Source organism: Salarias fasciatus, chromosome 10 (genome assembly GCF_902148845.1).
Source record: "Salarias fasciatus chromosome 10, fSalaFa1.1, whole genome shotgun sequence".
NCBI lineage: Eukaryota > Metazoa > Chordata > Actinopteri > Blenniiformes > Blenniidae > Salarias > Salarias fasciatus.
Window position 1 is genome coordinate 21646597 of NC_043754.1, and position 25278 is coordinate 21671874.

A 25278-nucleotide genomic window follows, 5' to 3' on the forward strand; every position below is an offset into this window, starting at 1 on the left:
AGGTATTCATGTCATCATTTCACCATTACTATTACTTTTAAATCACTATTAGTGATTTCCCTGTAAGGGGTTAATAAAAAAATAACATTTAATTGAATAAAAAGATTTAGAATGCTTCCATCCCTCAGTGGAACGATGCGTGCACTCGCCGCTGATATTTCTGCACACAGGATGTGAGCCTCGGCGCTCTCCGTGGTGCTGAACCTGAACCAGCTCGCCACACAGTGGGAAGGAATTACCCACAATGCAGCTCATTCCCCAAACACATACACATGCATCTGCTGCAAAAAAAAGGATCTCTCTTATGTGTTTTCACTTCATGTAATCAGCAGAATGTGACTCGTTTACATTTACAGATTTGTGCATGAATGAAAGAGGAAACCAGTGATTTCAATTACCAATTTTAATTTACCATAGTTAATAAAAATGACACTTTGCTTTTCACTACAAACAACCAGAGGACGAGTTCATATCCGGAGCTTCCTAGAAGCTAACAGAAACAGATAAATAACCTTATAAAAACATTATAAACATTGCAAACAGAACATCGGAAATATTTAAGATAAGTAGTGCTCCAGAGGATCTCTGCTGCCGTTTTCAGGGAAACAAAGACAAAGAAAAGTAAACGAACAAAATCAACACGTTGGCTTTCTCGGTGAGGATAAAATGTTTCCTTCTGCGGTCGGAGGTGCTCGTCGGGGAGCTTCACACCAGGAACCGATACGATAAAATATCTCTGTTACAATCACGAGGCGCTCACACTTCATCAAGTACAGCAGGAGACGTGGAAAAATAACAACCGACGCCGCGGAGCGTCAACACTCCCTCTGACGGACGCAGCCCTGCAGATGTTTCTCAGCGAGCGGCTGATCTCGGCGGCGCCGTGGACTCGCCTTGCTTCCACCCGGTGGAAAAGCTAAACGGAGACGGATCAAAGCGTCGGTGTGGGAGAGGAAACAGGCTTAGGTGGGGCTGACTGGAGCCTCTTGGACGGTCGATTTTGGCCCGCGGGCCTCGTGTTTGACACCATTAGTGAACCGTGTGCGTCCCTGTATCCTGTAAAAACAGGCTCCTCGGGAGGCTGCTCTCTCACACGCAGCGAAGCCCTAAAACATACAGCGGACTGGCGAGAGAATATTCAGGATTTACTGACATCTGCTTCACCTCTGGAGGAGGCGAGCAAACAATGAGTCAAGGTAATAAATAGGAAACTGGATAGGCAACGTGACGGACACGGACGGGACGGTTTGGCCTGCTGGGTTAGCGACACGGTCGCGCTGCAGCTTCTGATCCACAGGAAGACGCTTCACGACCTGTGAATCAGGAGGAAGCGGCTCCTCCAGAAGCTGCCGTCAACTCGCCCTACGGGAACGCCGCTGTGGCCTGGAGCACGTTTCCATTCCTGCGCGAAGCAGGAAGTCTGTCCTGCAGACGCTCGTGCCTCCTGGTGTCCCCGTTCAGAGGTCGACGGACAGGCGCGCCGATTCCAAGTGAAACCAATCTGTCAGTCAAACGCGCCGCTCGTGTTTTCAAACGGAGGCGAGCAGCCCGTCGCTCATCCTGGCTGTGCATAGCTGTGACTTGAAGCATAGTTTTCTGCTATCTGCTCGTCTTTTGTGCATAATTAGGCAGCGCAGTGGGCTCCGAGCGCCGCCATGAGCAGACAGGTTTGCAGCCGATGGGACTGAAAGCTTCTCCGCTGAGCGGTAAACGGACCTGCAGGCCGGCGGAGGCTGGAGACCGGAGAGAGGCGGAGCTGCGAGCGGAGCGGTGAGGTACTGAGGCACACCTGGACGGAACCGCGCTGAGGTCAGAGGTCAAACCTCACAGGTTTCGACTCTTCGCAGGAGAGTTTTCCGTCACCTGGGTTTCACTGGAGAGTCGGGCTGATTTCTTTCCTTCGGGGCGTTTGACAGAAAGGAAAGCAAATCTACTTATTTCAGGAGGATCGACACTCAGAACGCGACTTAAAGGGTCACACTGAAGACGCCGGCACGGAACATCGGCAGCGTCGATACAGGAGCCGGTATGGCGTGAGTGGCGGGAGGCGGAGCCTCACCACCACGTGATCTTGAACTCGTAGATGGGCCTCTTGCAGTAGTAGTGGTTGATGAGGTGCTTGTCGCAGACGCCGATGCACTGCTGCTCCGCCGCGATGCCGCGCTCCGCCAGGTCGCTGACGATGCAGTGCAGCAGGTCGTAGACGTCCGCCACCGCCTCCCACGGCCCGAAGGACACGTCCACCTCGCAGTGGTGCTCGAACAGCTTGGCCTCGCCGTCCGAGCGCTCGAAGCGCAGCGAGTTGAAGAGCGGCCGCTCGTACGGCGTGATGGGCATCTCCTCCTTGTACACGCAGATCTTCAGCTTGGCGAAGCGCGCCTTCTTCTGCATGGCCCGCAGCTTGGCGATCTCCATGATGCGCTCCAGATTGTCTGCGGGGAGGGGGGCGGGGGGGGAACGGTTACTGCGCAGCTGGACGTGGCGGCGGAGGGCGGCGGGCGGAGGCAGACGGCGTTACCTCGGTAGTAGGGCAGCAGGTCGAGGAACGCCTGGCGGACCTTCTCCCCGGTGAGCGGCTGGGTGTCCTCCAGGCTGTCCAGCAGCGGGCCGATGGCGTAGTACTGCGCCTCCCGGTGCACCGCCCGCACCCGGTCCCGGTGAGGAAGCTCGCCCTCCCGCAGGAAGTTCAGGATGTCCCTTTGGAAGGAGAACACCGGCAGACGTCAGCTTTATTCAGCGGGTCTGGTTCTGCCGAGTCTGCAGAGCGGTTCATGGAAAAACACATCGACTGGTCGTTCAGCCCTCCTTCATCAGATAACCGTTTTCTTGAGGTCACTATGAAACCAAGCGGCCGATAACAGCAGCGTCTTACTGTTTGATAAATCGCTGGCAGATCGTGACGCACCTTCACGGCCAAATTAAGACAGGGAAAATGTCGCACCTTTTTTTTTCTCTTTTTTCTTTTTCCTCGGGGGGATTAACAAACCCCCGACGCCCCCGCCGCAGAGGAGCCATCCTACCTGTGGTTATATAATCAGGCTGGCTGCTGGGCGGGCGGACCGCTGCGCCACATCACAACACAAACGGCGGCTGGGGTTTGCGGCAGGTGTGATGTGGAGCCGATGGGTCGCGTGACGCCGGCGGGGAGGCGTCTGATCGGCTTCAAACTCATTCTGCAGGAGAAACAGCCTCAGACACGCAAACCTAGTCTGCTAAGAACTATTCAGACCTTTCTAGTATGAACTTTATGTTATATATTTATGTTTATAATTGTAGGTGTTATATTTTCAATTCAAGTAGATTTTTTGCTTTAAGTTAGAGAAACACAACAATGTTTGGACTCTTTCTTTTTTTTTTCTAATAGAGGTGTGGAGCACCGAAACATCAACCTGGAGGAAGCTTTGTTTTCTAACCCTGCAGCATCCCGGACGGGCGGGCTCGCTCTGCGCCCCTGCAGCGAGGCGTTTCGTCATTTTGCCGCGTTTTCGAGCAGTTACATATGTCCCAGCTCCCGCTCTGCCAGCTCCTGGTTCCTAAATCATTCATCGCTGCCTCTCGTACCGACGCGCGCTTCAGAAGTGACCCCGGCTCAACCCACTTCTTACATAAGTCGTCCGCTCACCCCGCTTGTTGCCGCATTCATATTTAAAGCGGCGTGCTCCCGCTTCCCGGGCTCGCTGGCGGCGTGGCTCCGGGGATGCCAACGCTGGTCCACTTCCGTTCAGCCTCAAATGTATTTTCGTACGGCCGCTCAAGGCCCTCCGAGAATTCAGCCTACTGACTTTTATCATCTCTCAATGCAGCGCCACCAAGAGGTGGATATCTGGTACGGCCGGGTTTAATAGCGTGTGTGGATCTCCCAGCGTTCTGCTTTTAGTGTGTTTGCTGGCCTGAAAAGCTGTGAAGCTTAAAACATGGAGATAAGCCACAGCTGTAGTTTGTGTTTGGACTGGACCGTCTGCAAACACAATAATCCCACCTGTCGCGCCACGCAGGGTAAACAGTGACGGGTTCAAACTCTTTTGTTTAGATAAAACACCTTGAGCTGCCTTCAGGAGATTCACCCTTCTGTTTTAAAGCAAAACTCTGTTATAAGGTTTCAACTAGAGCCACTGGAATTATTGTCATTTTATTTTATGGTACAACAAAACTCGAGAAAGAAAATGTAAAAATAAAATGAAAATGTGTCTTAATGTTAGCTATGAGTAAATGCAGCCCAGAACACTTCTATACAACATGACATGTCTTCTCACTGCTGATAGCATGAACAACATACTGTGTTTGCCTTTTCCCTTTACTCAGACAGTACAGCTCAAACATTCAAATCAAACATATAAAGAACGTTGAAGCACTTTGTTCAAGCAGCTACGGCAAGCGACAGGATCTATTTTTGAATACAGACCCAGTAGACGTGGTTCGTCAGAACACAACGCGTTGTAGGTTTTGAACCATCTCTAACTGGGACTTCATGTGTGCCTCTGCTCTGCGCTGAAAGTGAAGTAAAAGAGACTGGAACAGCCGGGTTTAGGTCTCTCAGAAATAATCCTTAAGATGTGCCGTCTAAAGTGTTTATAGCCGCTCCACAGCGCCTCAGAGCGAAGGGGGGCCGTGGAAAAATCCAGCTGTCACACAGGCGGTGAAGACACTTTGTCCTTAAATGGTGCATATTTTTCGACAGTTCCTCCGCGGAGACACGGAAACGCTCCGGTGGGGGGGAGCGCGTAAAGAAGAGACAAACCGTTAAGCAACAAATAAAAGACAGAGATAAAAAGAAATGTATCATAGATCCTCCCAGCTGGCCGATCGCAGCGCGATCACAGCTGACAGGGAGGGAGAGTGTTTCTGGACCGATCACACAACCAGACACACTGAACTCTGACCTCTGCATACAGCCGAAGACATTCCTCTGAGTGGAAGTCGAAGCAGGCCTCGCCGGGACTACAAACATCTCCCCTCAGGAGAAGGAGGACCAGAAAATACCTGGTTCTGAGCGGCAGCTGTGGAGCGACGGGCCACTCAGACTCAGTCCATCCGTAACAAAGCGGTACAGGCGGCAGAAACCACAGCAGCAAAGGAGTGAAGAAGCAACACTAAAATAGAAGATATGCAAATTATCTGAGTGAGAGCAGAAGAGACCAATTTATTTCTCAGAGCACCTGATTCATGGATGTCTGTCAGGATATAATGAGCTGCCTCCAGCGGCTTGAAAACGTCTCTCACAGCGCAGAGCGTGAACCTTTCTAGAAGCTAAAAGTTTGTCCCCTGTTATAACGTCATTTACAAACTTCCCACACAGAACTGTCCTCCAGCGAGGGATTCGGTCACTTGGGGAGGAGACATGACAAACCAGATGGTAACACGGCCGGCTGGGTTCGGATTTGTCAGGACAGGAGTGAGCCGCTCACCCAAAGTACGCCCCGTCCCGATCGATGAAGTAGCGTCCCTCGGCATCGCGCGGGATGTAGTGACGCCCGCTGAACATGGCGGCCAGCATGGTGTCCTCGTACCGCCGCAGGGTGGACAGGCGCGTGGTGAAGTACGTGCCTCCAACGTTCAGAGAAATCACCTCAGGAAACTGGGAGGAAAAAAAACAAAACAAGGAGGTGGCCTGAATCTTTATATTTTCCACATTCCTTTGACATTTTATATTCAACAAAAACTCAACAATAAAGGTATCTGTGGGGAACAGCTGTACATTTCTCCTTCACAGAATAAGAAGACCTCATTCAAAACAGACTGAAACAGATTTGAATGTGATTAACGGTTTTTCTCCAGAGGTGAATTCACTTTAAACCAGGAGTGCAGAGCTAGATGAGCTGGAGCCTGAACTGACATGTGTTCGACAGCCCTGCTGTGTTGTGGTTTTAATTGGAATGCTTTTAGCTGCCTCTCTCTTTTGCCTGTCAAATCATCCTGGTCCGTCCTGCACAGCTCAACTTAACTGTGTCTCAAACTTTTAAAAGAAGCTGTGATTAATCTGAGGACGGTGAGTGTGGCGAGCAGCTGGCTCTACAGGACCGGCTCCTCTGGTCACTTTACAATCCCAGGAATGACAAGTTAAACCTCCTCAGGGTGTCCACGGAGCTAAGTGGGCAGCTCAGGAGCTTTTCTTCACAGTCTCCAGAATTAAGAGGATCAAGCTGCCGTGGCCATGTTTAGAGGATAATCACGTGGCATCTCATTAAGAAACGTCACGTGACACAGCTGCCAGCCAATAGTGAAGTTATCCTCTCCATGAATAACGGTACAGTCATATTCCAGACATTATTTAATTCAACTCTGGCCAAGTTGCTCCTGCTTAGCGTACTTGTGTGCTTTCTAAACGAGCGCGCTGTGTCCAGATAAATAAAGGTGTATCTCGGTGTTACACTCTGCTCGAGGCTCGGGGTGCTCCCGGTGTTACCTGCCGGTGTTTTAACGGGGTTTTCGGTGTTGAGCACGGCCTACCTCCTGCTCCGGGGCGCTCAGCGTGGAGCGGAGCGGCTTGCTCAGAGCGAGGCTCGGCGTCGGGGAGGCCGGCTTTCGGAACTCGTCCTCCGCAGGGTCCGAGTGAGACATGGCATCGCCCGGTTTGTCCGTGTCCCCCGCGGCCGAGAACACCACCATCACTCTGGGCAGCGGCAGCGACCGTCGCTCCTGAATGAACCGTCTCACCCGCGTAGTAGCGGCGGCGGGCAGCGGGCTGAAGGACGGGGAGGACTGGCGCTCCCTGCCGCAGCCGTCCGAGCCGCCGGAGCCGCTCGAGCCATTCTGCTGCATGCGCGCGGGGCAGCGGGGTGATTAGCACGAGCCGCGCCGCGCGACTGTCAGTGACAACGGTGACAACAACAACAAACAACAGAAAGCAGGAGGAGGAGGCGGAGGAGGAGGCAGGAGCGGAGGGTGTGGCCCGACGGGCGGCCTGTGAGCGGCCCGCCTCTCACCGGGGAGGCAGCGGGAGGAGCGCGAGTCCGCCTCCGGCGATGAAAACACGACTAAAGTTTTTTTTTTTTTTTTTTATAAAGAGAAGATGAATATTTAAACCGGCGTTAGCACACCGCGCCGGGCCCGTAATGGACGTGTGTGACGTACGTCCTCTTACGTTGGCAAGTCACGGCTTGCTTCGTCATCACGCACAGTTCCTTAAAAATTGGAGTCCCCCTTTTTTGTATCAGAGTTGCGCACCTCCCCGGGGAGCGCCAAGGAGTTTGTTTTTTTATTTAAAAACAAAAATCCCTCTTCGGACCATAAAATATCTTGAGCGTCTATCCTGTCCTTACATATTTTAAAATTGGACAGAGATGTTAGCTGTACTATAAGCACCAAGTTTCCGTAGTGTAGTGGTTATCACGTTCGCCTCACACGCGAAAGGTCCCCGGTTCGAAACCGGGCGGAAACACATTTATTATCTTTATACAAAATACACACATTTATCACAGGATAACTAATCCATCAATAAACACTACAAATACAGATAGAAATGTTTTTTAATGATTCAGTGGTCCTGACAGCTGGGCGGAGCTTCAGTGGAACGCTCTGGCTGGTCAACCTGAGTGCACTGACAGGATTGTGACTGAAGACAATTATGAAGACAGTGCAGGACAACGAAATATATCATAAAACATGTTCCACCGAGCTATCACTAACAAGATTAAAGCTGTTTGTTCTGCATCACTGACAATTATGGAGACACGCACTCAACCATGATGAAAAGAAAAGAAAAAGGTTTTAACTCAGTGTTAGAGCTATTTATTAGTCTTTAAGTATTTTCTGAATATTTTCTTAATTATGTTTTGTTTGTGTAATTTCATATAGTGTTTATTTTGTTTAGATTTATTATTTGTTTATTTTGCATGTTTGTTTGGGTAATTGGCACATTATTTTCTGTTAGGCTTGCTTTTGTAGAGTTAATTGATATCACCTGCACTTGGAGGTTATTTAAGGAGGTTGCAGGCAGAGGATCAGGGTGCACCTGGGTGGGGCTATGGTTTTTTACCAGCGCGAGAGAAGCAGCAGGAAGTGATCGCTCCAATTGTTTGCTTGCTTTGGAGAATAAACCATGACAAACCTCACTGAATTTTGTTGGATTATGATTTCTTTTGCCTGCGTAAACCACGACCCGGTGCACCAGTGGCAGTTTGAAGTTTGAGTTTTGATTTTTGTTGCATTTTAGACAAATAGCCACTACACTCAGTATTAGATCTAAAAGAAAGACGGCAGAGCAGCTTCAAGAGCCATCTGTTATTTTTTTGTGTAGCGCAGTGTGTGTGTGTGTGTGTGTGTGTGTCCGTGGCAGACCGCACCGAGGTTACAGATGCGTGTTTGACGGACGTGTGCAGGTGTTGAAAGAGGAAGCAGGTTGACAGATCGTCGAGCTGCTGCTGCTTCAGAGGAATGAAGGCAGCTGGACCACCGAAGGTAACACACACACAACTAAAATTATTCTGTTGATCGCTTTGGCTTGTAAGAGTCATCCACATTATCTTTAATACGAATGCTGGAGTTGGACCACACAATATTTACAATAGCAACATTTACTTTTAAATTCAGACATTCTGAAGAGAATTGGTGTTTGTCACAACTGATGGACAAAAACACAAGAAAACATTATTCTAATCACATTCTAGTCAACACAAACTTATGAAGAACTGATAAGTAAAAGTCAGAAAATATGCATTTATCTGTAAAATCCTCTGTTTCTGCCTTGATATATGGGGGAACACCTACAAGTCTACACTTCAACCAGTTTTCATCCTGCAGAAAAAAGTAATTAGAATCATCAATGGCGCTGATTACTACACTCCAACAAACCCATTATTTTTGAAATTATATATGTTAAAATTTCATGATCTAGTTGGCCTAAACACAGTTGCACTAGTGTATAAAGCTCATAATAATATGCTTCCTAAATGTCTCCAGGAGAGATTCAAACCAAGAGAGACACGGTATAGTTTAAGAGGAACTGATATCTACCAAAAAAATAGGGCCAGGACAAACACTAAAAGGAGCTGTATCTCGATTAGAGGAGTCAATTTATGGAACAGTCTTGATAATGTGATAAAACAGGCAACTTCCATTAAAACATTTAAGAAGATGTTTAAATTCAAAGTTCTTGATAATTACCGAGCAATATAATGTATTTGCTTCTTTCAATTGATTTGAAAAAAAAAAAAAAAACAAGATTATTCATTACTGTCATGCAGAAAGTCTTTTCAGTGACTTTGATGTAATTTTCTAATTTTTCTCTTTACTTTTGCTGCTGTCAATAATGGCATTTTTGCTAGTTTACTACATTATTGGGTAATTAATAACATACAGTTATATATAATATTGTTATTTTTATTACTGCATTTATTAACGTACTCATATCAATATATACAACACCATGATATTGTGGTCATTGTCGGATCATCACTATATCATTTTATATCTAGAAATCCCAAAAAAAAAAAAAAAATCAGCAGTCAGGAGGAATGGTGCTGAATGTAAACATTAAGTAAGACACAACATAATCACCAGTGTAGGGCAGGCAAGGGGGGGCTGTACTGCTTGAAGACCACCATCTTCTTGTGGTACACTCCCGAATCTTGTCTCTTTTAATGCACAGTGCAGGACACTCAGACAGGGATGGTCCTGCTGCCCGGGGACTGACCTCCTCAGACAACCGGTCCACAAAACGCCTGGTCTTTTTAATGCACCTCACACTAACAAAACAGAAAATCTAATTAAAAACAAATGTAACCACCAGCACCATTCAGTGTGACTGCTGATACACTTCATAATATTTGTTGGAGTGATTGTAGTGATGATGACAATGGTGACGATAATGAAAATGATGACTATTGCAGTCATGATGTTTGCAGTAATATGGATAGCTGTAGAAAATTGAAATTTGCTTTCTTTTTGTTTATGTTGTAATTACTATAAAAACATAAAGTAATAGTTGTTGTGTATAATAGTATTTGTAAATATAGGCTGTAATAATAGATATGTAGTGTTTAGATTAAGAAAAAAAATCTCTACTTAACGCAGCTGACTGAAACTTACACTGAATGTGCAAGGGGTGGGAGTTTATAAGCTTGCCTTCTTCCCACTCCTTTTCGAGGTACAGACAAGAAATCCTTCTATAACACACTATGTTTCTGAAGAAATGTTGGAAATAGTACTGTACAGTTTGTTTGTTTTCTTGTTTTGTTTTTTTTTTGGTTTACCAACTGAGGCTCTTTTGTATGGAATATTGTACAGTACATTCTTAATTTATTTTGTATTTTTGTATCTCTAAATAAATAAATAAATAAATTCATTCATTCATTCATGAGTTGACTTTGAGGGAGCGTGGAATTTAAATATACCAAGTAAAGTTCTGCCTCATTTCGCACCATTTCATTTTTCACATCTAAATCATAAAAGTTTTTGACTGATAATCCTTTATTTGTCCCTAATGGGGACATTTTCATTGTCGCAGCAGAAATTTGACAGTGATAAGAAGAAAATGAACAAGAATAATCAACTGTGAAAACAACAGCAGTATAAATAACAGAGAAAGAAGATGATAATAGTGGCGGTATATTACACTAATGTGTGAATAATGTGTATCGCATACAGAACAGCAGTGGGCATTAAAGTGCAATGTCTTAAACTGGTTGTGTGTGAATCCAAAAGATCTAGATCTAAAATTGAAAAAGTGATTGTTTTCTCAATATAAGAAAATTCTAAGATGAGTTACATTAAAATAATTTAAAATAAAGTACAGGACTGTATGATTAAACTGTTGTACTGGTAGTATTTGTTTACTTTATGCCCCTAATTAAAATAAATCAAATTCTGGATCCCGTTTGGCTCTGTATATTTTCTTTTCTTTTTTGTTTTAATTGTTTATTTCATTAACTGACAAAAACAAATCAGTGCAATACGAACAAAACAGAAGTTTAAAAAGTTATGAATAACAGGAAGCAGAAGGAAGTTTCAACTGAAATAATCTGCCTCTTTATCTCGCACAATCAGCCAAACATTATGACTGAAGAGTGTGAGCGGCCGGAACAGCTGCTCTCACTGATTTCAGTTTTCCCGCCATGGACACACTCATTTCTTTGTATTTTAACAGCAAACCCGAGAAGTTTGCTTTTGAGTTCTATATGGAATTTGAAGTGTATAGTAATTTACTATGTTGTGAAATTTGTCGTCACAGTCCTGCAGAGTTTAATTTTTCTGTCTTTTGTTTGTTTTTGCGTTTTGGGGTCTCCTGCCCACAAATAGAGACAGTAACCTGCAGCTTAACAACATTTAGCAACATTTCCCCTACATGAAGACACACTATTGTTGCCAAACTTTTAACACATTTCCAGATCGGTGAAGACGGCTGGCACGGCCGCTCCAGCCTCGTGGCCTTCGGCGGCGTCGCACGGTGCTCCCGCCATGCCGCCGTGCTCAGTGCAGCGGGACTCTAAAGCCCCTGGAGGGCGTCTGAAGGTGACAGCAGCGCAGCAGCATGAAAGTGAGGTCTGACTTTGATGGAAAACTACCGCCTCCTGTGAACTCTCTCACAGCGCGAGCATCAAACCAGCGCCTGGCCTCAGACAGGCCACACGGTGCTCTGTGAGATATGAAGGCTCGTCATTGTTTCCACAACACGTGCAGCAAACATCAAGCTGGCCTACTGCAGACAAAGGCTCGGTCTGCATGACTTGTGGGTAAAATGAGAGAGTTAAAGAAAACAGGCGTGACTCTCCGCTTCAAAAAGCAGTTTTGAAAGCACGAATGAGCAAAAACATGCAAAAGGGACTGAAGAGATGTGATTGTTCTGGTAATTCATCTGCAATTATTTGACATAAAGAACAGCAAACAACTATTTTCTCTCTTGACACCCTTTGCATGCCAAACTGTGGCTCAAAGTCCTGGAGAGCTTTAAATATCCACATCGTCCACATCTTCAGTTATTATCAAGGGGAAACAAAGAAACTAGAATGTATTCCCTTTTGTTTCATCTGAGATCAGAAAAGACAAAGAAAAACTGAAAGTGAGATTTAAAAAAAAAAAAATAACAGAGATAATCATGCTTTCTGCTGTTATTTAAGAAAGTTTTCTTCCATCTATTCATTTATATCGCCATGGGTGAAGGTCATTGCCAGTCAGAAAATCTGTATTACTGGAAATGCTCTGCATAATTATGACTTCTTCCACAACTTCTGTTCTAGGAAGCATCATTAAATAAATCATAGTTGTCCTCGAGGGGAACCGAGGGGAACTCCAAACGTAACAGTAGGATGAATAGATACAAAGGACTTTCAGGAATGTGAGGCAGCATCAGAAATGAGGGAAAATTCCAATTTTTAAATTATTTCTAGGGGATTTTGATTATAAATACTTAAAAACCACCGAAGGTAAACTTTTTACAGTTTTATCTTGAACATAGAAAAACAAATCAGCCGCAAACAAAACACAGCAGGTTTTCATTTGGGCCTTGTGCACGACGACCACAAACTGATGAGTGTAGCTAAAACCTCCACTAAAAGACGAATATTTGGTTCAATAGCTCTGATGGTAGATCGATAAACATCACATATAGTTCAGCAGAGGGAGTCGCAGTTTGGATTTCAGCCACCAAACAGTCAACAATCCCGAACTTACCAACAGACGTCCTCATAAAACGACACGTCGGTTGTTGTGACTGACAGCGAAGGTAAAGTTGGGCTTCTATCCCGTCGTCTTCACTCTCGTTTCCATTTTGCGGACGTTTTAGCAGAAAGCTCCATGTTTTATTGTTATAAATTAGTTAAACTCACCAGATAAAAAGCTCTCATTTAACACGAGGCGGCAAGTTCAAAGGCTGAAGCACAAGCTGCTCCCATTGGCTGATTTAGACCACGTGATTTTTTTTTGAAGTAAAAAAAGTAAATACAAATTTAATTGATGTGTTTATTGATTAACCAGTCAACAAATTCCAATATTCAGGAAAAAAAATAATTCTAAATAAACCACTTTTTTTTCATTGTCTTTCTTGGGGGTGCTGTGAAGGTGCCATGGCTGTCCAGGAGGCGCTCCAGTAAATGTAAAAATTGGTAGAAGTCATTAGATAGATTGTGCAATACAGCGTCTAAGCTTTTAAAAAGCCTGCACTCTTCAGCAGTCTTGTGTTGTGGCTCAGATCTTTCTTGATCGAACCATTCGAAGGTCGTTTCCTTTGTTGCATGTCTGCAGACAGATGCTGACCTGGCAGGCTGTGAAGAAATGTGGTGGGCGACAGCGAGATGTGGGTCAACAGTCATCTGACGAAAGAAAATCACCTTCTATACATTCCTCTTTATCTAACTTGACTCTACCGTGGGAATAAAAATGGCCTTTAAATCAAACTCAATCAAGGAACACAGACGAATAAATGACTTGCGGGTTGTGTTAAAGTGTGCATGCGTGGAAAAATTCCTCTCAAACAAACTTCCCCTCGAACGGCAGGGCATGTGAGCATTTCAGTTTTGCTTTGGCCAACCACATCCTGCACTTGTGCGTGTGCGAACAGGAAAGCAGCAGCGACCTGAACCGTGACGGCGTGACCGGCCTCACTGCGGCGTTCGACTGTCGAGCGGTGCAGCAGGCGCTCCGGCCTCTCTGGGAGTTTCGGGCATGACGGTAAGCGGCGGCCCGCTGGCCGCAGCGCTGGCTGTCGTGTCGGTGGCGTCCCTGGGTCTTCTGTCACTGATGTGCCTGCGGTGCAAGAAGAGGAAAACCAGTAAGTGCTTCTCAGACTCGCTCGTTTTTCGGAGAAAGACTTTTCTTCACATTCACCCGTTCTCTCACATTCACCCGTTCTCTCACACGGCTGACCTTCACTTGATGAGGAATCGAACGTCAATCTGGGTTTTGGGAGAGAAACCGCTTTAGCCATGTCGCCACATTGTGACCAAAAAAAAAAAAGGAGAAAAGGGAAACTGACTCACTTGTTTTTTCTTCAGTTTGAACCGACGGCTTCTCTGTGTTGAGCCTCACGGCAGGCCTGTTGGGATCAGTGATGGATGGAAGGAACAGTCCAAGAGTAGCCCTCCTTCAAACGGGACATTACCAAATACCCAGCAAACACTTTTCTATAAATGTTGTCTCTGTACGTTCTTTTCCATCTTGTTAACGTTGATTAACCAACAGATTTTCAAGGCTCTGATAAAGGAGCGTTTCAGTTTGAGAAAACATCATATCAGCCCGCAAAAAGCACTTTGATACAAGAAAAATGGCATTCATGTCATTCTGCAGGGCCTGAAGTTGCTATTTCTTCTGCTTAAACAACAGATTTAGTCTTCTAACACCCAATATTCTAAGATTCTTCTCATCTCTATCCAAAGACAATAAGATATTATTTTAAATATCTAATCTCCAGGACTGGAACCTGCCTTCATCGTGTTCCTCATCATCTAATAAATAGAGGGAGTATTAAGATGAACACAGAATATATATATATATATATATATATATATATATATATATATATTTTTTTTTTTTTTTTCCCTTCAAGTACATTCAGATTACAGCAACACAAACCAGAAGAGAATACTTACAGTGCCCTCTAGTGGCAGAGGTTTTTATGAACGCAGCAGTGTAGAGGACAGAAAGCATGGCTGCACAACACCGCATTCTGTTTTTCTATTTGTCTTTCCGCAGAGACGATCCACGAGGAGCCTCAGATCTACACCCCGCAAACTTTGTGAGTATCAACATTCAATCTACGTTCTGAAATCCACGTCAATCTCGACTCACCTTGGTAAAAAGACTTTGATTGCTACCTCGGTGATCATTTTACTTGACTTCTATTTGATCCTCATTCTGTTCAGCATTGAGAGTGTGTAATTTGGCACCAGCCTCATTGTTCTGACCGCTGTGTCAGCACTTTTTCAAGCTTAAATCGTGTTTGATTTCACCATTTTAAATGATGAGCCATAACATTATGACCAGTGAGAAGTGAAGCCAGCGCCTCGGGTTATTTCTTCATAGCTTCTCCAAACAGACGCTTCACCCTCAACAGCAAGGAAACGGGGAAGTTGAAGGCTTTGAGTTTGTGATATGAGCTAAAATATGATGTCTTGGGAAGGATCGTCCAGTTTATTAAGGTCAGGGTCTATCCGAAGTGGTCAATGAAGGAAAAGAGCCTCTCATACACGATATCGGGAAGTTTTAAAGAGTAACAAAAACAAACATTCCAAAATTATAAGTGAATATAAATATTATCATATGTACAAATATTTATGCAACTGTAATTCTCTGTGGAAACACTAACTATTCAGTCAACACTGTATTTATTTTGTATATTCTTTCACATTTTGTCCTGACAGTCATCGCGGAGGAAGTAAGTTTGCGGTGATGCGATCTAAAACAGGTATTGGGTGTGCGTTCTGAATTCATTTTTTTTTTTCAATTATTTTTCATTTCTCCATTTAACCAACTTGGTTTCATTTATCTTGTAGTGACCAGAGATTTCCCGGCCACAGTGTGAGTTACTGTTTGAGTTCCTCCTCATTATCAGAGACTCTTTCAGGTTTTACCGTTCTGATGTTAAACAGGGCATCAGAGGAGACTGAGTATCTGAGACAATGTGAGACAGGCTTTTCTTTGAATTTGGAGAGAACATGTTTAAATATTAATAACGTTTTTAATGATTTTCAAAAGTGTAAAAAGTTTCTCCTCTCAAAACAAACCACAAACAAAATGTGTGTTGCAGTGAAACGGTGAAGGAGGCCAAGTTTCCACGTGGTGAGTTTCAAATCCATCCAGAAGAGTGTCAAAACACAACACTTACAAGTAACTTAATTAAAACTGTGTAACTTCTGTCGTCCCATGTCATGTACCTTCGTGATTTTGCGACAGTTTCAGGTCCTGCATCTCGGACGGCCAGCTCCAGTCCAGACGACGACTACATGTGAGTGACGGAGACCTTTTTTTAACTCATTCAAGAAGAGCGGCGCTTTGGAGTCGTCGTTTCTTCCCCTTATGTGGTAACACTCTGACGCTCACAAACATAAAAGAAACAAACTTCCTGAATCATTTCAAGCTGGCGGTGGACGTCAAAGTGAGAGTGAGCTTTAGTGTCAGTTCTACTCTTCGAACAGCGGAATTGAAATTCAGTCTCTGTTGCCCTCCTAAACATTCATCACCCAGAAGAACAAAATGGAGAACTCATAAAAACCATATCAGCCAAAATAAGAATACAGGCGAGGAAAACAGTGCATCAGGAATTCAAAATAGAAGATAAAAAAAAACTGAAATTTGAGATTGCAGTCAGACAGATGAGGATGGAAATGAAAGCAGTGAACCCCAGGCAGAGTGGAGGACTTGGATCAGGCCGAGGCCGTTTCTAAATGTGAGCGTTCCCCGGAGCGCGGCGGCCTGGATTATCTGTGGAGAGGAGGAGGGCGGAAAAGCTGCCAGATCCAGGAAGTCGTTCACAACTCTGATCCAAGTCTGGTTTGACATTTTGTAGAGCACCAATCGAGGGTCCGGTCTATGAGAATGACAGCTCTGCAGTTCAGCGTCCAGGTATTTCTATCACCACTCATCTATCAGGACTTCAGTCATCAATTCATCAATATTTTCTGCATGTTTGATTGTTTTTTTTTTTTTTAACAGTCGAGTCTTCAGGTGTTTATGGAAATATTTTTACAGCAGACGGTACGTCCACTCTCAAAATCAGACAGAATTCAGAGGATCGATCACTCAAACTTCTGTCTGACCAAACAGACGACGACTATGAAAACGAAGTGTACCTGAAACAACATCAGGATAAAGAAGACAGTAAGTTGAGTCAAATGCGCTCAAAGTTCACCGTGGTTCTATTTTTTCCTCCATCTGTGAACATCAGACATATTACTAACCCTAAACCTAACTCATTATGAATATGAAACGGATGATACAAACTTATTACTCAAGTAAAAAACTATTATTTAAAATGTGATGATCAGGAAAAATGAGTCCAGAACCAAACTTATTTTTACAGAGTAAAACAGTAAAGTAGAAGTTCTTCTTTTAATTTGAAGTATTTGTAATTGTTCAGTTTTCTTTAAAATCAGCAGCAATAAATGTGTACAGAGTCAAAATGCTAACATTAATGCTCACAGGGCAGTAATTTAGAGGTTTAAATGTTTGGCTGCCCAAGTGTAGAAAGTGGATATCCGAATAGCCAGAACCAGCAAGCTATACTGGAGGCAAAAATTAGAAACCCTAGTTTTAAGAAAACACCTGAAGTGTGTAATTCTGATTGACTTGAAAAAAACTCATTGATAGAAATCTTATTTTTTAAGATACACGCCTTCGCTTCTTTTCATAGCATATAATTGAAGAATTTGTTTTTCCCAGGTGACCATGATTACGTAAATCAAGACGAGGGCTGCACCGGATCGCATCGCTGAAGACATTCAATGTACTTTTCTTTGTGTGTGTGTGTGTGTGTCTCCTGTTAAAGCAGTTGGTTTATTGATTCCTGCAGTGTAAAATGTATAACTGAAGACAAGTTGTTAAATGCAGGTGCTGCCATCTAGTGGTGGAATAAATTCGCTCTGACACAAGGCATTCTGGGTATTCTTCACTGTTCCCTGAGTGACTCAGTGCAGAAGCTGCGCTGAGCTCCAGCTGTGGTGTCTCTGAATGACGAAGAGAGACGGGAGGGTTTCCACGGAGACGGTTTTATTAGTCTGGACAGACGAGCCGAGACGCGGCTCTCGAACCGACGACCCGGACGCCGAGGATGACCGGAGCAGACGTTAGTAGTGCCGACAGGAAATGTAACATCTAGACACACACGTACACCACTTTAACCATTTCTCTATATATAGATACTGTTGGTATACACACTCTGGGGGCGGTGCAGTAACAATCCAACGAGCAGTACACACTCACACACACACACACACACACATTCACACAGCAGCCAGTGTTCGGGTTTGGAGGGGTGAGAGAACTGACGGCCGAGTCTCAATGGAAAATTAAACTTCCACCTCAAACGAATCTTTCCTTAAGGTTTGAAATCAACAACGAGGAAGTGCTGCGATAAGGCAGGAGGTGGGGGGGCGGGGCTTCAGGAGTAAATGAGAGTCAGGCCGAGCAGCTGCCATCACCTCACCACACACACACACACACACACACACTCATTCACACACACGCTTGCGGCGGTCTGGAGGTTCAGGCACTGCTCAGGGCGTCCACACCGGGCAGGACTTTACCTGAGGACAGAGAGAGAGGGATGATCAGTGGACGGGTCGGCCGTCGCCGGGCTCGAACGCACCGCGGAGCAGACATCCGACTGGCTCACCCTCCAGCAGCTCCAGGCTGGCTCCGCCTCCCGTGCTCACGTGGCTGACCTTGTCTTCTGTGTTCCACTTGGCGCAGCAGGTCGCCGTGTCGCCCCCACCTGGGCAGCGAGATCAAACACTCAGAACCCCCCCGTCACCGGATTCCGCCCCCGTGCCGAACGCCGCGGCCCGAGGCCTCGGCCGGGCGTCGCCCCCTCCGCCGCCGAGCCTTACCGATGATGGTGATGCAGCCGGACTTGGTCACCTCCACCACTTTGTCCATCAGGCTCTTCGTCCCTTTGGCGAAGTTCTCCCACTCGAACACGCCGACCGGGCCGTTCCACACGATCTGCTTGGCCCGGCCCACCGCCTCGGCGTACGCCTTCGAGCTCTCCGGTCCGCAGTCCAAACCCTTCGCCGCGGGCGGGAGAAAGACGTTTGCGATCAGACGGCCTCGAGTCAGGGCGACACGCGAGCCGAGAGACTCCTCACCATCCAGCCGGCGGGGATGCCGGCGGCCACGGTCGCCGTCCCGGTGGCGGCCTTCTCGTCGAACTTGTCGGCGGTGACGAAGTCGACGGGCAGGGTGATCTTCACGCCGTTCTTCTCGGCCTTGGCCATCAGGTCCTTGACGATGCCGGCGCCCTCCTCGTCGAACAGGGAGTTTCCGATCTGACGGAGAGGGAGCGGGCGGAGGGAGGTCAACAGACGGACGGAGGGCCGAGCGGAGAGCCGGCCGCGGCGGCGTTCTCGCTCACCTCCATGTTGTTGAGGACTTTGAGGAAGGTGAAGGCCATGCCGCCGCCGATGATCATCTCGTTGACCTGATCCAGCATGTTGTTGATCAGCTGGATCTTATCTTTCACCTTGGCTCTGAGGCGGAACAGAGAGGCCCGACTCATCAGCACAGATAAGAAACGCCACGGAGGAGAAGCTCACGCTGCTGATCGATACAGACGCAGCAAACATCCAACCAGAGAACAACTTCCTGCAGGTTTTCTGCCTTTTTATAATCAGCTCCTCAAATGATCATTATAAGTTATCAAATGATGATTAGAAGAGGAAGCAGCAGGTGTTCCTCTATCATCATTTCAAACAGACTGACAGCAGGATCTCGTGTGAAAACGTCTTTGAAGGTGCAGCTTATCAGGTTTTACCGCCGTCTCTGGGACCCCGCTATGGCGACTCGCTGGCTGATGATTAAACACAACGCGGTCGATGTCCGACGGAGGGGGTTGCACAACGCGCTCCGGCTGAAACCGACCCGACCAACGAGGGGGTCTTCCACCGTTTCGAACTTCCTGAACTGTTTTAAACTCCGTCTTTCAGTTGTGGAATCACACAGCTCAGCAAAACGCTGCGCCTTCTGGTCTGCGGCTGCGTGGTGAACACAACCTCAGATTACGTAACGAGATTAAACACTATTTCTGCTGCTCAGACCTGTGGCTATTTAAAAAGAGGAATCAGTGTGATGATACTGCAGTCGTGTGTGTGTTCGGTGTTTTTTCATTCACAAAGTGAGAAACACTTCATTCCTGTGTTTGACACACAGGCAGAAGGCATTTAGACCATTTAAAACAGCTGATAAGAGTGAAAAGCTCATGTAATCGCGGCTCTCACCCTCCGAGGATGGCCAGGAACGGCCTCTGAGGCTTCTCCAGCGCCATGGCGAAGTAGTCCAGCTCCTTCTTCATGAGGAAGCCGGCCGCCTTCTGTGGCAGGTTGACTCCCACCATGGAGCTGAAGGGAGGGAGACGGAACCGCTGGTCAATAAACCGGCGTCAGACGCCGGCCGGCGCAGATTCCAGAGCTCCAGCCGGAGGAGGGGCGGCGGCGGCGGATCCTCCGGCTGCTGCTCACCTGTGGGCTCGGTGAGCCGTGCCGAAGGCGTCGTTGACGTAAACGTCTCCCAGCTTGGAGAGAGACGCCCTGAAGGAGTCGATCTGCTCCTGGGAGGCCTTGGTCTGAGAGAGGGAAGCAAACCGACAACTCAGAAACAAGCTTCTGTTTTCATTAAAACATCATTATCAGTCTCTCTGGCCTCTGATGGTCGTTGTTGTATTTCTGCTCTGTCTTTAATCCCGTCACATTCAGCTCGTGATGTCTCTCCGCTGGGTTCATTGAGGGTCAGCTTTCTGCTGCACTTTAACGGTCAGAGGTCACCAATGTGCGGCTGAAGGGCAGAGAAAGGTCGCGGGGGCTCTTCAGGGTCGACCAAATGTCAGAGAGTCGCACCGCGGCTTCCTGGATTTCACTGCATCATTTCACAGCGTGGTAAACAAACTCAATCAAGCAGATTTGTCTGGAAATAGGAACAACATCACGACCTGATCCAGACTGATTTTAGCCGATTTTGTTGTTTATTTCCCCCCGCTGGTTTTCTTTTTCATTGTAGCTTACATGATGCAGCAGGCAGAAATCTAATGAAGGAAACTAAGAGAAAGCATCATACTTTTCCGGTCAGGACTACCAGATTTTTTCTATTTTTTTTAATTAAAAAGCTAAAAATAAAAAGCTCTCGGGGTGCAGCAGCACAGCAGAAACCAGGCGGCATTCCAGCCGGGCCGCTCGGGACAGGAAAAGCCCGTGACCTTCAGGATAAATGTCAGCAGGTCAAACTGCAGCTGATCCTCCGACACCGGCTACTTCTGATCTGGACTGCTTCGATTGGACAGGACAGACCCGATCAAACCAGCTGAACGAGGGGAAAAAACGCAGCAGACGAGACTACAGGCTTTTATAAAGCCAGCCCTTCTTTCATATGTTCAGTATATGCTCAATACTAACAGAAGTGTGAACATGTATATACGGCGTCGTCCACAGGAGACAGCCAGAGTCTCTGAACCGCTCCAGTCTGGACGATCAGCTGATCAGACTGACGCTGCTGCTATGCCCTCCCCGCTCCGAGGCTCACCTTGTTTCCAGAGGCGTCCTTGCCTTTTCCTTCCTCTGCGACGTGGAAGCGGAGGTTCTCCAGCAGGATGACGGATCCGGCAGCGGGATTGGCGCAGGCAGCTTCCACATCTGGACCCACGCAGTCCTTCAGGAAGGTGACGTCCCTGCAGAGACCCAGTCATCAAGCAATCCCATTTTTGGGCAGTTCTGCCTCTAGAGTTGGATTTCTGTTCTCAAGCTCCGCTCACCGGCCCAGAAGGGTCTTGAGCTCGGCGGCGACGGGCTCCAGAGAGTACTTCTCGGGCATGGGGTTCCCATCGGGGCGGCCCAGGTGGCTCATCAGCACCACGGACTTGGCGCCGTGGTCCAGGCAGTGCTTGATGGTGGGAACTGCAGCCTTGATCCTGACAAATCAACAAACACTCCTTCCATCAGAGCTGTGTACAGAGTGTACAGAGGAGAGTGAGGAGGACGAGACACGAGCTTCACCTCTGATTGTTTGTGATCTGCTTGTCCTTCATCGGGACGTTGAAATCGACTCTGAAAGAAACGAAATGAAGATTTCTCTGTGATTGTTGCACCTGTTTAACGTCTGCGTGAAATACGAAGCAGGACAACGGCAGCGTGACGCGAACCACAGTCGAAGAGGCAACGAGATATGCTCCCGAGGATGATTATTTACTGCGTTAAAGCAGAAATAAAGCAAAAGGAAATACAGGCATCTACAAAAAAAAAAAAAAAAGTAATTGACAACCTCATAAAGCAGGCGATACTAAATAGTGAGAACAAAACTGAAATCAGCTCCTCCTTTGAGATCATTCCTCTTCACTTGACCTGGTTTATTTATAGTTAACCCTGGCTGCTGCAGAGGCGCCACAGCGGGAACGAGAAGGCAGCAGCTTTCACTTTCCCCACCTGAACCAGCAACCATCTCGCCACAATCTTCTCCGCCGTGCGGCTTTTCAGCGGCTTAATGATGGACAGTGATGAGAAACAGGCTGCTTGCTGTGTGTGTGTGTCTGAGCTCAGCAGGTTGTCAGTTGTTGGTTTCGGGGCCTTTTCACGCTAACAGAAGCATCAGCGACGCTGGTGAGAACATGCTGCATCCCTCGTACTCCACAGTTACGTAACCGCCTCCCTCCCTCCCTCCCTGTGAACGCCCGACGCACACGGCCGTGCTGCACAGGCTTTACTCCCACTGCCATTGTACCGGCGATCGACTGTCTTAGCCAGAAAGCCCTCGTCAGCATTCCCGAGGCTCAGCTCTGGCTCACAGGCAGCGCTGCAAAAGCAACTGCTGCCGTAGTTTTCCGCTCTTTGGTCTTTACACCTGTTGGTTAGCGACGAGGCGCTCCACCGAGACGGTAATAAAGAGACCGAGCAGCTCCAGAGGTGCAGACCAGCCTCTGTGGGGGGTTTGCTCACGACGCAGGAGCCATCTGTGAAATCACCACGTATCATGCCAACAGTGGTTTGGTCTTCCAAACATTATACCGTTTCCATTTCTACAGTGTTTAGCAAAGCCTGAGGAAAAGCCTAAAGCCTTGAGGAGAACAGCTCAGGAGTGAAAAGTGTTTATTTCAGTGTCACCATGGCCTAAAAAAGTAGAAAACACACATTTCAGAGTCAATTTTGGTTTGATTTTAAAACTAATTTGAAGTCAAATGTATGAATCTGTCTCAAAATGATCCAAACCACACTGCAGCACTGGTCTTTTATTTCCATGGCAGCTGAATAAAGAACAGTTCACCTCTTTCTCCACTGTGCATGAGAATTAATATTTAAAGTACAAATGTAAATGCAAACAAAGATCTTGCAGCGCATCTACTCCATTGTCTTCACTATCCAGAAGAATTTGTGATGAAACGCGTTCCTGTTAGGAAATCGTAACGTCAACTCAGAAGGAACAATGGATGAAAAACGCGACCTTCCACTGAACTTCACTGAATCAGGTCTGAGAGTTACAAAATGTCTCTGACAAACGTTTGCACTCATTGAGAAACTGTACGTTTAATGTTTCATCAGAAGAAGTGTGAGGAAGTTCATTTCTACTTTCAGACACTGCAGGTCGCCATGGCAACCTGTTCTTTTTAATTCAGGACCAGCCACCACACTCCTCCGGTGAGGTTCCTCACACACCCTCATGCTGCATGCTGGGACAGGCTCTGGGGTGTGATACAGGCCGACTGCCTCGCTGCAGCCCATCGCTACTTCACGCACGCACGCATGTACGCTAACTGCCCCTCGAGAGGGTTTTTGACCTTTCAGAGCGGTGGAGGCTGCAGTGTGAACCTTGTCCTATGCCGTCTGGCGTTGCATCACCAAACAGAGCAAACCCACATCGACCTCTGACATTTCCACGTGTGGTGTCGGTTTCACGCTCCGCTCTCTGCAGAAACGCACTCCGCTCAGTAAAATTTAATATGAAGAGGCTAAACCAGACGTGCCGGGCCGGGCCGGGCGTCCTCGCTGCTTAAGAGATTTTACTTTGTCCAGCGAGAGGGATTAAACCTCCATGTCCTTTGTGTCCTTTCAGCAAAGCATTGGACCTGTTCCTAAAGTCACTTATCAAATTACCTGATTCCTCCTTCAAGCCCTCATCTTCATCAGCGACACTAAAGCTGAACAAATCAACTCATTTTCTGCCATTTTTGTTTAAACTTTGTCAGATTTCAATATAGTTTGCTGTTAAGAGAAAATATGGAGGAAAGAACCTGTAAAATGTGCAGACTGAGGCAGATTTTTATGAGCTGTAGATAAAGCATGCTTTGTCTCCTGATGTCTGAAGTTTTCAGTTTTTAAATTCTAAAACTTCTTCTAAAGCTCACAACGAAGAGGAAACAGGCTGCTAAAACCCCATCCCTCATGTCTTTATGAATGATTTTCAGCCTCTAGTGGTCATTCTGTCGGTCTCTATGATAAAATTCTACCCCTGACTTGACCTGTGTCCATCTATACAGTCTTTGTGTGTCTTTCTGTGCATTCTGTGTTCATTCAATGAGGATTTTCAGTCATAAACCTGCTTTTGAACACATTCCAACTCAATGTTCAATTTTTAAATGTTATAATAGATTACAGTGGTTTTGAAATTCTTAATCTATTCTTTGAGTCTATTTAATCTTTTTGTGATACACTTTTGACTTAATGGTGCGTGACTTAATCACATTTTGGTTACAATTGTTTTGTTTCCTGTTGTACTGCTGAAAGGTGTTCCATCGACATCCAGGCCATTTTAATGCCCATTTAACTGTTGCTGTTAATGCTTTATGGTGACTGATGCAGCAGGAAGCTCATTATTTATACATAACACTGGAAATAACACATGAACAGACTCGCGTGCTTTTATATGTTTTGTGATTTGTGTAACGAGCTGATCTGGGCTGTGTGTTTCCAGAGAAGGTTCGAGGCTGGCCGCAGCTGCCGGATGATGCAGCCCTCCATCCATGGAGCATCTCCTCTCAGACACGTAACGCGGGTGGAAACGTGACAACCAGCTCGCACACTTCCTGGCTCTACCCAGCCCACCGCACTGACCCGCACACAGCGAGCCATCACTTTCCGTCCTCTCCCGAGAGAGAAACACGCCGTCTGAAAGCTCATTTTACGCCACATTTAGGAGGCGTCGAGTGGGGAGCGTAAAATAATCCCTCTTCCGCGAGCCGCGTCACTCCCCCTGTAAGCTAGCAGCCCGGCGGTAAGGGGCGCTCACCTCATGACCACGCGCTTCCCCTTCACGTCCACCTTGTCCAGGGTGAGTTTGTTAGACAGAGACATGTTGGCTGACTTCGCTGGCTGGTTGCTGCTCCTTCCTGGCTGGGACTCCTCCGCCTCCTCCGGCTGTCGGCTGGTTAGCTTCCGAGTGACAGCGGTGACCTTAGCGCGGTGCGGAGGAACAGCGGGGGGCGGGGCCGGCCACACCCCTCAGGCAGATGATTGGATGATTCAGGGGCAGCTCGACGAATCTAATTGGTCCTCGCTGCTTACGCTGTATGACGTAATCACCATGCGAGGAAGAGGTTTCAAACTCATTCAAAAAAATCTTCTTGAACTATTTCAGAACTTTTATCGATTTTTACACCATTTTGCTGAATAAATCTACAATCACTGAAGATATGATTAAAGACTATAAAGCTTCACCTCTGCT

The 25278-nt window shown here is 46.6% G+C and overlaps 2 protein-coding genes and 1 non-coding gene across 3 annotated transcripts; 1 reads left to right on the plus strand and 2 right to left on the minus strand.

Annotated features, from left to right (window-relative positions):
- Positions 1-398: 398 nt before the first annotated feature.
- kctd7 (potassium channel tetramerization domain containing 7) lies at positions 399-6843 on the minus strand. The gene is made up of 4 exons (XM_030100238.1): positions 6448-6843; positions 5406-5575; positions 2519-2697; positions 399-2432 (listed from the first exon to the last, which is right to left on the minus strand). The coding sequence occupies exons 1-4, from the start codon at positions 6757-6759 to the stop codon at positions 2056-2058; spliced, it is 1038 nt and encodes a 345-aa protein (XP_029956098.1). The 5' UTR covers positions 6760-6843; the 3' UTR covers positions 399-2055.
- A 462-nt stretch (positions 6844-7305) lies between these two features.
- Positions 7306-7378, plus strand: trnav-cac (transfer RNA valine (anticodon CAC)). The gene has a single exon. It is a non-coding gene; the product is annotated as a tRNA-Val (tRNA).
- Positions 7379-17614: 10236 nt separating this feature from the next.
- Positions 17615-25040, minus strand: pgk1 (phosphoglycerate kinase 1). Its single transcript, XM_030100235.1, has 11 exons — positions 24844-25040; positions 21624-21674; positions 21383-21538; positions 21154-21298; positions 20100-20203; positions 19860-19979; positions 18998-19112; positions 18732-18911; positions 18474-18651; positions 18260-18358; positions 17615-18170 (listed from the first exon to the last, which is right to left on the minus strand). The coding sequence occupies exons 1-11, from the start codon at positions 24906-24908 to the stop codon at positions 18130-18132; spliced, it is 1254 nt and encodes a 417-aa protein (XP_029956095.1). The 5' UTR covers positions 24909-25040; the 3' UTR covers positions 17615-18129.
- Positions 25041-25278: the final 238 nt, after the last annotated feature.

Coding starts and splice junctions, on each gene's coding strand:
- pgk1 (XM_030100235.1), bottom strand. CDS start 24,908: ATGTCTCTGTCTAACAAACTCACCCTGGACAAGGTGGACGTGAAGGGG. Junction 20,204..21,153: donor AGGACGCCTCTGGAAACAAG/GTGAGCCTCGGA, acceptor TCCCTCTCTCAG/ACCAAGGCCTCCCAGGAGCA. Junction 19,980..20,099: donor ACGGCTCACCGAGCCCACAG/GTGAGCAGCAGC, acceptor CCCTCCCTTCAG/CTCCATGGTGGGAGTCAACC.
- kctd7 (XM_030100238.1), bottom strand. CDS start 6,759: ATGCAGCAGAATGGCTCGAGCGGCTCCGGCGGCTCGGACGGCTGCGGC. Junction 5,576..6,447: donor TGAGCGCCCCGGAGCAGGAG/GTAGGCCGTGCT, acceptor TTTTCCTCCCAG/TTTCCTGAGGTGATTTCTCT. Junction 2,698..5,405: donor CGGGACGGGGCGTACTTTGG/GTGAGCGGCTCA, acceptor CTCCTTCCAAAG/GGACATCCTGAACTTCCTGC.